At 32.1% G+C, this 12,028-nt stretch overlaps 1 protein-coding gene across 1 annotated transcript; it reads right to left on the reverse strand.

The window, feature by feature from the left end:
* Positions 1–7,082: 7,082 nt before the first annotated feature.
* On the reverse strand, positions 7,083–10,924 carry LOC127129346 (histone-lysine N-methyltransferase, H3 lysine-9 specific SUVH5). The gene is made up of 3 exons (XM_051058559.1): positions 10,575–10,924; positions 7,486–9,463; positions 7,083–7,356 (listed from the first exon to the last, which is right to left on the reverse strand). Exon 2 carries the CDS (start codon positions 9,459–9,461, stop codon positions 7,503–7,505), a length of 1,959 nt encoding a protein of 652 aa, XP_050914516.1. The 5' UTR covers positions 9,462–9,463; positions 10,575–10,924; the 3' UTR covers positions 7,083–7,356; positions 7,486–7,502.
* Positions 10,925–12,028: the final 1,104 nt, after the last annotated feature.

Consider the following 12,028-nt stretch of genomic DNA (forward strand, 5'->3'; position numbering starts at 1 on the left):
GTTTCGTTGTGGAAACAATACTTTTATATTTAAACGAGTCTTTGTTTGCTTTCCCATTTGGCACGCATCACATGAGTGATATTTTGAAAATTTGATTATGGGAAGACCAACTACTAGATCTTTTGTGACAACTTTATTTAGCAAGTCAATGTTGACATGTGCCAATTTCTTATGCCAAAGCCACGAGTCTTTACTCATGGAGACGAGATATTTAGTGCTAGTCAAAGATACTTCTTTTAAGTTAAGCATGTATACATTATTTTCCCTCCATCCCTTAAGCACATCATTCTTATTATCATTATGTTTAATCATGCAACATTCTTTTGAAAAAATAACTTTGTATCCTTTGTCACATAATTGGCTAATACTAATGAGATTGTGCTTAAGACCTTTAACTAAAAGGACGTCTGAGATAGTAGTAGAGGAGGGATTACATACACTACCTTTTCCGAGTATAGCTCCCTTGTTATTATCACCGTAGGTTATAGATCATTTCTTATTAGCCACAAAGTCAAAGAACAAGGAAGTGTCACCCATCATGTGTCTTGAGCATCCACTATCGAGAACCCATGTTCTCTCCGTATCGTCAAGAAATTCCACCTACAAATTTAAACAAGGGAAGGAGGTACCCAATTTTCATTAGGTCCTAGTGTGTTAGTGAAACTTTGGTTGCATTTGAGCAACCATTGAAAAATGCCTTCAGGGACTAGAAATCTCCTAAATCAACATTTAGCAATAGTATGTCCCCTTTTGCAACAATATAGACAATTTAAGTTAGGATGAGAGTTGTTTTTGCTAACTTGATCCTTTACCACATAAGTGTATTTTTTATAAGGATTATTCATGTTACTTCTAAAATGTGATTGATCAATAGCAAAGGTAACTTTAGGTTGTAAAGCCTTGTCTAATTTGGCTTGAAAAGATCTAACCTCTCTTTGCCAAATATGACAGGTTTCACATTCGGACCATCCAAACCAAAATCCCTTATCATCTTCAGTTTTTCCTTTAGTAACCTCTACCATAGATTTCTTTAGGGTTTCTAATTCCTTTTCGGAATCAGAAATCTTCTTTTCTAAATAGCAGAAAATTTTCTTATTTGAGGCTAGGCGTTTGAAAGCTTCCTTAGCCTCATTGTGTAGAGTACTAAAGGCATTTTGCAAATCACAATAAGACATTTTATCAACATGGTCATATTTAGAATGACTTACATTCTTTTTCTTCTTTCGATGAGTTGTAAGACAAAGATTGGCATTTTCTTATTCATCACTTGAGTTATCATCGCTTGAGGACTCACTATCGCTCTCCCATGCAATGTATGCTTTTCTAGCTTTGCTAGATTTGTTGTGACATTTATCTTTTCCTTTGTCTTTCTTCAGCAAGGGACAATCTGGCTTATAATGACCGGCCTTTCCGCAATTAAAGCATGATCCTTTTGATTTAGTTGTCCTACCTTCCTCTTGATTCGTGAATTTTGATTGTCTTCTATAGTTGATAAGATTTTTATCTGAATGTTGGACTTCGTTCTTTCTAAGGTATCGGTTATACCTCCTTACGAACAACCCCGTGTCTTCATTCGAATCTTTATCGTCATCACTTGATTTACTCTCACACGCATCTTTGGTGGATGACTTATATCTTGAAGTCTTTAAAGTGATATACTTCCTTTCGGTGTCCTTAGCTTTCTCCTTCTTTTCCTTCTTTTGACTCTTCTCATGTTTCTCAAGGTTCATGAGCTCTTGCTTATGCTCTTGAAGTTTACCAAACAATGTTGCCATGTTCAATGTTCTTAGATCATTGGCTTCCTTAATCGCAATGACCTTTGGTAGCCAATTCCTGTTAAGACATCTTAAGATTTTATTAGTAGCAACATCATTAAAGGTAGTTCTACCAAGAGCATTTAACCGATTGATTAGGTGAGAAAATCGCTTTTGCATATCGGCAATGGTTTCACCATCATCCATATGAAAAAGGTCAAATTCTTGAGTTAATGTGTTGATTCTAGCTAGTTTGACATTATTGGTTCCCTCATGGGTAATTTGCAATGAGTCCCACATAACTTTAGCACTAATACAATGGGAAACCCTGTAATACTCATCAACACCTAAGGTGGCGATGAGTATGTTTATGGCTTTCCAATCATAGTTTTACTTTTTCTCATCTTCTTCATTCCATTGTGCTTCAGGTTTAGGCATAACAAAACCACCCGCATTGGTCATGGTTATTTCCATAGGACCATCCTGGATGGCTTTCCATACTTTCCTATCAATAGAGTTGATACGGATACGCATACAATCTTTCCAATAACTATAGTTTTCACCGGTAAAAGTGGGAGCCCTATTGTACGCCCATTTAGGACCGTTACTCATTTTCTAAAAATTTATATGCAAAGCACTAGATAAACCGACACTCGTGATACCACTTGTTAGACAATAGTACCGATCTAGAAGGGGGGTTGAATAAATCAATTTTTGAAATTTAGTGCTTTTTAAAATTGTTTTCAACGGTTGCGGAAGCACCCTAGATTATAATGGTCTAAACGACCCGTTAATGGAAAAATTGGATATGCGTGAAACCGAATGGAATTACTAAGATAGAGATTATCAACCACTATCTAAGTCAATCGATTAACCACTATAATCCTTGATATCATTACCTCCAATAATTCTTAAACACAAGAAGAGGTCAAGTAAAATATTACTAAGTTTGTGTGAGATTAATTTTATCGAACACTTGGTGTGCACTTCACACCAAGTTTCAATTTCACTCAAATTGAATATGCCGAATTTTACTCAGTTGCAATCAAAGTGATAACAATAATTTATCGAACAGTTCCTATGCACAACAATCAAGCGATAATTATTTTACTATTAATTTCACACAAAACGTAATTAATGCAGAATTTAAAGAGTTAAGAGATAGAGAGAATAAGACTGGATTTGTTGAGGCAGTTCCCCTATCGTCCTCGCTTAGGGTACGTCTGCCCTCAATTCTAAATCTAGAATTGAGATGTTTTTATTAACACGTTGCAAACTCAATACAAGAGAAAAAATGATAACCACAAATCAACCCCTAGTGTTGTTGCAGATCCTATTCAGTTCTCTCCCATTGATTCGAGTTGAACAAAGTCCTTCAAGTGCTTCGAACAAACCTCCGGTTACAGCTACCTTATTGCAAGAACGCCATGTTCTCCAAAACTTTAGCTCGACTGATTTCGAAGGAAAGTCGGTTGAACCCTAAGCTTTCCTCACAATCCTCCGGGTACCATTACTTGTTTGACCGAACCCATCGTCCTGCAAACTTTTCACTCGGCTGAATCTGCGAAGCAAAGGTTAGTGCAAAAACCCCCAATTCTTGGAGGACAAAACCCCAATGGTTTTATTCAAGAAAAACTTACACAAAGCCTCAATCAAAACTAAGATTACACAATCCTATTTGAACGTTATCACCACAACAATGCACAATGCTCAATAAAGGTTATTATGTGTGATTATTAAGAAATGCAATGAAGAATGAAGATGATGAGCACTTTGGTGTATATCTTTCACTTTTCTTGTTATGATGTTGAAGAAGATACTCTGGAATATTTATATGAGGCATGGACCAACTAACAGACATATACACAGTAGAAAATTAAGTTTAAGCAGTGGCCACTCGACCTGTTCATACAGGTCACTCGACCTGTATGGGCCCGAGGCAAAATTATTCAAGTAAAATAGGCGATGATTCGACTCAAACAGGGGATGAGTCGACTCAAACAGAGTTTTTCCAGAATTGAGTCAACCTCTGAGTCGGCTTGTTCAGACCCGTGACTACATGGTTCAAATGAAAATCGACATTGAGTCGATGCAACATATGGATAAGTCGACTCATTCAGTTTTCCCAAGATTGAGTCGACCTGTGGCTCGACCTGTTCAGACCCGAGAGTTATGCTCTGAGTCATTGAGTTTACCTGTTACCCGACCTATTCAGACCTGAGAGTTACGCTCCGAGTCATGAGTCGACTCACAGGTCTTAAACTCCCAAAAATGAGTTTTGAGATGTATTTTGACCAATTTAACCGATCACTTATGAACCTATGATATTTACTATGATCAAGTGCATGATTCACATCTATGATATGCTCCTATATGCTTGGACATGTTGAACCTATATATTGAACAAGTTAGAGGATGAATGAACTCTATGATATGATGATATTGTGCAAAGTACACGTTATGAGCGATTAGAAAGGTTTGACAACATTAAAATAAGGACTATGCATATTTTCCCTCATACTCACCTCAATTTTTTTTGGCTTTTTTTATCTCTTTATGGCTTGAAACAATCTAAATGTGCTCGCTTTGGCAAGTTTAAACATTATGCTACAAGATTATGGCATGACTAAATGTGAAGTTGATCATTCTTTCTTATTTTTGTATTATTTACCAACCACTTACTTCTACCTGTTGGTTTATATTTATGACACTCACCGGTTGAACAACATTTGTCTCTCCACTTTCAAACTAAAGATTTGGGACCACTAAAATATTTTTTGGGGATTGAAATTGCGCAATCCAAAATTGGTTAGGCTATTACACAATGGAAATATGTTTTTGATATACTTGAGATGTCTGGCTTGCTCAATTATCGATCTAATGACACTCTTATGGATTCTAACTTCAATCTACTAAGAGGTCAGGGCGAGCCATTGAAAGACCCCAGTAGATATCGATGTCTAGATGGAAAACATAATTACCTCATAGTAATCAGACAAAAGATTACATTTGTTGTTAGTATGGTTAATTAATTCTAAATGCTCCATTTGAGGACCATTGGAACATTGTGATTTGCATTCTTAAGTATATAAATAGTGCATCGAGTAAAGTATTACTTTATGAAAACAAAGGCTACACCCAAAGTTTTGTGTTATTATGATATTGATTAAGCAAGCTCACCATCAAATAGGAGGTCGACTTCTTGGTATTGTATTCTCATTGGAGAAAATTTAATCTTATGGCGGAGCAAGAAACAAAACATAGTGGCAAGGTGAAGAAGCAGAATATCGTGTTAGGGCAATAACAACATGCGAACTCATGTTCCTAAAACAATTACTCCAACAACTGAAATTAGGAAACATCAAGGCAATGAAATTTATTTTTGACATTCGAGTTGCATTTCATATAGCCTCAAATCCTGTTTTTCATGAAAGAAATAAGCATATAAAGATTGATTGCCACTTTGTAAGAGATAAATTCTTTCAGGATAAATTCTTTGGTGCATATGACATATATATATATATATATATATATATATATATATATATATATATATATATATATATATATATATATATATATATATATATATATATATATATATATATATATATATAATGAGTACTTTCAAATACATGGTTCTTATGCATGAAATAACACTTGTAGTCATGCACAAGATTTTAAAACTAGTTCACTTGAAGTGAGACTTTTGATTTACACTACTTAAAATTAACCTCGTCTAGCATAACAATAGATATTTTAGTTTGCAAATGACTAATGCATGTAATCAATAACAAAATAAATCAAGCAGAGAGTCAAACACGTTGTACAAACAAATCATACAACCTCAAAATCAAACCACACAAATTTACAACTTGGTATGCAACTCCAAGACTTAATTTGACACATCGATAGCAAAAAGTCATTCTCGTAGAGATGAACAAACAGATTCAAACCCATGATTTTTTTTAAAACAATCTACTTTTTAAAATTATAAACTAAAATAACCAATATTTTTAAAAAATTATCAAATTAATCAGATTTCAAATAAAAAAATTACGTGTTAAGAAAAATAGTCATGTTTGATGGTGCATGCATTCAAAAATTATATATAGACACCACCAAATATGGCACATGCATGTATATTCTGTCACTGTAAGTGGCGCATGGATGCATCCTCTAGAAATATGCACCATAGACAATGGCTACTGCTATGTTTTTTTTTAAAATTATTTTAACTAAAAAAATTTGAAACAAAATAAAAAATAAAAAAGAATTTATAATTATTTTATAATATTGAGTTATACAACGACACAATAGAAAATCAATGATCTGACGCATTTGCTTGCCTTCAAGGTCTCCCATAATTTCTTTAAGGCGTTGTCGTAATAAAATTTTGTGCTCATGTTATCGTCTGAGGTATATGCCGATAAGGTCTCTTAATTGGCAACAGTCCCCGGAATATAATGTGTAGCAATTAGAAAAATAAAAATAATTATCTTACAATTAAATTATTTTATGTTTTATAACAGTGTGAAACATGTTATCCCTTAATAAAAAATTTATTACCTTAAAAATTATTTTCAAGATAAAAATACATAATTTATAACAAATTCGCTAAAGTAATAAAAAGAGTTATTTACCTTGATAAGAATTGGGTCCAAATGATTTGAGCCATATGAGTTTGAATTACACAATTCAACCTTCTGACGGGTAACTACAGAAGAACAAATAAAGTATGGAAAAAAAAACAAATGCAAATAAAAAAAATAAAAAATAAAAAAAATAAAAAATAGAAAAAAATAAAAAAAATAAGGTAAAAAATCGACAAACAATAAGATAGAGGAAGAGGAATCAAATTCAAGATTTAAGAAATGGTACGAGCTTATTAAAATAAAAAACATGATATGAACCTAATTATGTCAAAAACAATAGGGGAATTTGTGATTTGATATTCTCCATTCATTGAAAAGAGAGAGGGGTTATTTCAGATAATAAGATTTGGAGATTCCACAAATTTGTAAATTTAGGGGACTATTTTAGAGATTGAAATTTAAGGTTTGGGGATTTAAGTGGATTATTCTATTGATTGAATACGGGATAGAAAAAATGGAAAGCACAATTAGTTTCCTTTAAATGTTGTGATTGTTGTGCGGGATTATTCAAGTGCAAGGTTCATGCATTTTCATGGAGGATTTTTCTATAATTTGTATTTTTTTCTTTAAATTATTTGTAAATTTCTACACTTTTCATGCTCTTTCTACAATCTATATCAAAGAATATATACTAGCCAACACTAACATTACTTACATAGCATAACAAAAGTCATAGATAATAATACATGGCATTCAATTTGTTGATATAAAGGAAACACAAGTAGCACTACTTTAAGAACATTTGGCCAATGAGAAATGCAATACTAGCACAAATCTAAATCATACATGTTCAATTTCATCTACAAAAATATACGCAAAAGTAGTTACACTCTTGTATATAACCAACCTATTGTTTTTGTTGACATTGCAATTGCAATAGAAATAAAGTCTAAAGAAATATTTGTTATAGAGATAATGAAATCTAAAACTTCAGGCTTGAATGTCACCTACAAGAATAATAAGGAAACAAGATCATGAGTCATCATTGAATGATAAGATAGATTTCAATAAAATAGAGACACAAACAAATTTATGAACAAGATTGGATGAGAGGGGCAAAAATAAATAAGAGTCACCTTTTCTAATAAACTCATTAATACAGTCTACCAATGCAGTTGGAGGCTCCACAATAGCAATACTTCTTCTTTACAACTCCATTATCAACCACTTGATCTATTTTGTAATTATAATTGTAGGTCAGCTCTGTCTTTTGTGGAATGTCCTCAGCTGCAAATAGCATGATGTGTGGAATCCTAACATCATCATGATCAAAAAGAACATTCAAACAAAACAAATTTGGAGAACAACTATGGTTGATAAATCTCGCCATATTACCATACTTAGAAGCATCAATTGTAAACACGCCATCCTTGTGATTTGTGCTACCAATGTTAAATAGATACTCGTCATTGTCGATCATTTTCACAGCTTGCTCATCTTCAATTATCTCACCTAAATACTCACATATAAAACTTCCTGAAGGAATTTTCTTTTTTGATCGCACACCCCACCCTTTTGTCTTAGTCTTGAAAATCTCAAGAGGAAATTTAATTCCATTTTGAGAAACTCTATTACGACAATTCGAAGAACACTTACAAAAATGACCACACTCATAAATCATGTCCTTTTTTGTTTCCTCAACAATTCCATTCCTATTAAACAGAAATTTTCCTCTATTCTTCATAGCACAAGAACATTGATCAGAATCAGAACAATTACCAACACATTCACACCCAACATTGCCTTTAAGAGGACTATACTTTTTAGGCTTATACCGTTCAAGATTAACCATCTGAGTAACATATCGAAAATTTGGAACACCTTCAGAATCTACACAATTAATCATAGGTATATGAAAATCCTCTTTTCCGTGAGAAATATCTTCAAAATAATTCAAACACTTTTCCCTTTTAAGAATTTGTTTACGCTTCCTCATATCATTGCAAGCAACCTTTTTCTGATCAGGTGATTTAACCAAAAGAAACTTGTAACCTAATTTTCCAATTATTTGCCAAAACCTAACAACCTTGTAAAGACCAAAATAACAATATTTTTCACCACCATTAACACTACCACTGGCATTCTTGGAATTTAACTTAATTATAACTCTAACAGGATTTTCAGCATATAAACTATACATCAATGCAAGATTTTCTCGAGGTTGATTTTGATTATTAATAACATTACCTTGTTCTCCTGTAGAAATCACCAGTTCTGCATCATCCAATTTATCATCATATAATCGACATGAAACAACGCTAGTTGCAATAAACATCCCATTGTATCTCACATGATCAATTCCATTGAAGATCTTACGATGGAGACCAACAACGTTGAGTACTTCAAAATACTGAAACTCATCGCCAACTTCTATTCCAGGGACATCTCCTATAATCTTTTTCCCGTCATGAACAAACATGCCTCTGCGCTTCAAAAATTTTGACGCTTCTATAGGAATTGAATAACCAACAAGATTAGATTCCCTGACATAGGTTTGGAAAAGCTTCAATGCACATTCTACTTTGTTCTTTGCCCTTCTATGAGATATCAGCGAAGACTGGTTTTCGAAGGTTGTGGTTTGTTTCTCTTTGTCAATTATGTAACTTGAAGATGCATCATCAGAATGACGTCGTAAATGTTTTAGCTTAGCTCCATCTTTCTTATTGGAGATTTTGAATAGTGGTGAGTTAGTATTCTTAGGTTCCGTGGTTCTTTGAACCTTTGGGGATGTTTTCTTAGTGTTAAAGCTTCTAGAAGATATTATCGTGTTGGAGACATTAAATGGTTTAGAAGAGGACGCTTTACAATTTTGGTTTACTTGAAATGGTTTAAGTTGTGAGCCCGTTTTAGAAGAGGAAGGTCCATGTGGTTTAACTTGTAGGCCCGTTTTAGAAACAGAGGGTCCACAATTATAGGTTACTTGAAATGGTTGATGTTGTGGGCTTGTTCCGAAAGAAGAGAGCTCATCATTTTGGGTGATTCGACGCTTTGAACTTAATTGATATTGTGAGTCTCTCTCTCTTTTAGGAAACATCGGATGTGATGGGTCCATAACTGTTTAGAAAGAGAGTTGAGAAAAAAACAAGTAAAAGATAGTGTATTATAAGTGAAATAGAAATCAATAAAAAAATTAAAATATAGATGCAATCACATATATTAGTCACATAAATGAAAAGTTTGTTAAAATAAACATGTCATATACTTATTGGTTACAACAAAATAAGATTAAAAAACCAATACGAAACAAAAATAAGATCAATAACTAACTCTCAACCATTAGGAGTTAGAATAGGCTTGATCGACCAACACAACTCTATGACTTGGTCTATTTAAATTTGGTCTGATTTGTTTATTAAAAAGACTAGATTTAGACTAAATATGTCAGACATAGTCTATCCAAAAACCTGTGAAGCAAACATATTTTGTGATAATGATTTATTAGTTTTTCTTAAATTGGTAGAAATTAGTAGTAGGCAAATGAAATATTGTTAAAACTTGTAGGACTTAATTTGAGAGAAAATTTTAAATAGGCTTTAAGGTCACATCAAATTTTTAAAAAGGTTATACCAGTCCACAGAATTCTTATGGTAGGCTATGTGCCATGCTCAGCCCTGAAAATTTATTGTTGGTCAATCTCAGGTCTTTCAAGCATATTTTTGTTACACATAGTCGTTATGTCACATCACGTAGTGACCACATTGATGATCGTTAGATCTTGATCAGATGTTAAAACCATCAAACATATTTTTATTTATTTTTAAAACTAAAATTTTGGCCTTGAAACCTTCATCATTCAATCTCTATCAAATAGTCGCTTATGTGCTATTTGTGTAAATACATGTTTTTTTAATCTAACGAACCATAATCAATTTTGATTTGACTCCATTTTCTCTCCATTGATGTCACTCAAGTAATCAGGACTCAAGAATGACCCCATAAATTTTAAACAATGAAGGAAACATATATATGAACTTGCAACAATAAACATATACAAAAATTAAAAATCATTATCATAATTGAGAACTCGAAAGCCATTACTCAAAAAAATCACTATCAAACCCTAAGAATGGAGTTTGCGCCATTAACAAAACCTCAAGCTCAACGAGGAAATAAATACTAATAAATTATAAGATTGAAAATAATAAATTATAATAAGTAGATTTACCTATTAGAGATCAACGGTGAAGGAAGAAAGAGCAGAAAATGAGGGTCAAGTGGTTCAACGAAGACGTTGAATATTGGTTCAGCGATGAACAACGAGGACGACTATGTGGAGGTAGAAAACCCCTCGTTGAACTTTCGAAGATTGAAAAGTGTTGATATTTTTTCACATGTCACACGCGAATGAAGAGGCTGGCAGCATGTTTGTGTGATGATTGGTCAACTTCATCTAAGTAGTCAAAATATGATGAGGGTTATCGCTTGCATAATTCTTAACAAGGGTTTGTTCTTGCACATTTCTAAAATTTTATTTCAATAAACAACTTAATTAACAGTTCATTGTTCATTGTATAAGAACTTATCTTATATTTTTTTTCAAAATCACTTTAACGTTACTTTGACATATTTTCTTTTTTTCTTGGAAATTGATATATTACCATAATATTGTCATTCAACATGTATTTTTTTTAAAACTTAATTGTACTTTTGAACCCCTTGTAATTATCAATCTCTAAACCCCCCACCTTAAATTAGTGAAATCAAACAATTTTAATTCTCATCAAGTGTGCAACTAGGCGTGACGATCTTGGGTTTTACCTCCCCTGGGTCTTACCTGCCCTGTATATACATATTAATAAAATTAAAAAAAATACATTATTTTATAATTAATATTATAAAAATAATAATTATATTATATTCTCTAGAAAATTAAAAAAAAAACTTATTTTATAATTAATACTACATTCGTTCATTTATATAAAAGACAACTCATTTTTAAAATTCATTGAATAACCAACGTATTTGATCAATTTATAAACTAAATACATTGATTATTCAATGAACCAAAAAATAAATTATCTACTATAAAAAGAAACATATGTAGTATTATAAAAGAATAATTCTATTATATTCTCATAGAGGTTTTATAGACGTCACATTGGATTAAATGACGATATCTTATAAAGGTGCTAAGAGAATTGACAATGCCTTGTATAGACCAAAAAGTCTCGTCAAAGTAAATACTGAGGTCTAAAAGATGGTGCATTATTTGAAATTAATTTTATTTTATTGTAAATATTATTAATTTTATTTATATTATTTAATAGTTATTTTATTAAATTAATAATTATTACTAATATTTTTTATTATTTATTAATATCCTTCTCACAAAAATGTATTAAATATTAATATTATATTAATAATTAATAGGCTTAATTAAGATTTGTGTCCTTATATTTTACCCGATTCATAGAATTAATCTTCATAGTTCAAATTCAAACCGTTTTGGTCCCGAATCACATTTTTTCACTTAAAATTGACGATGTATTCTTTTTTAAATGACTTGTGAAACGTGACAATCATCATAAACGAACATTTTGTGAAACTTTATAGATACAAAATATAAGTAAAAAATGAACACCTTATCGACTTTTAGTGCAAAAATAGTGTGAGAGGCCA

This window comes from Lathyrus oleraceus, chromosome 3 (assembly GCF_024323335.1).
Source record: "Lathyrus oleraceus cultivar Zhongwan6 chromosome 3, CAAS_Psat_ZW6_1.0, whole genome shotgun sequence".
Taxonomy (NCBI): Eukaryota; Viridiplantae; Streptophyta; class Magnoliopsida; order Fabales; family Fabaceae; genus Lathyrus; species Lathyrus oleraceus.

Coding starts and splice junctions, on each gene's coding strand:
- LOC127129346 (XM_051058559.1), bottom strand. CDS start 9,461: ATGGACCCATCACATCCGATGTTTCCTAAAAGAGAGAGAGACTCACAA.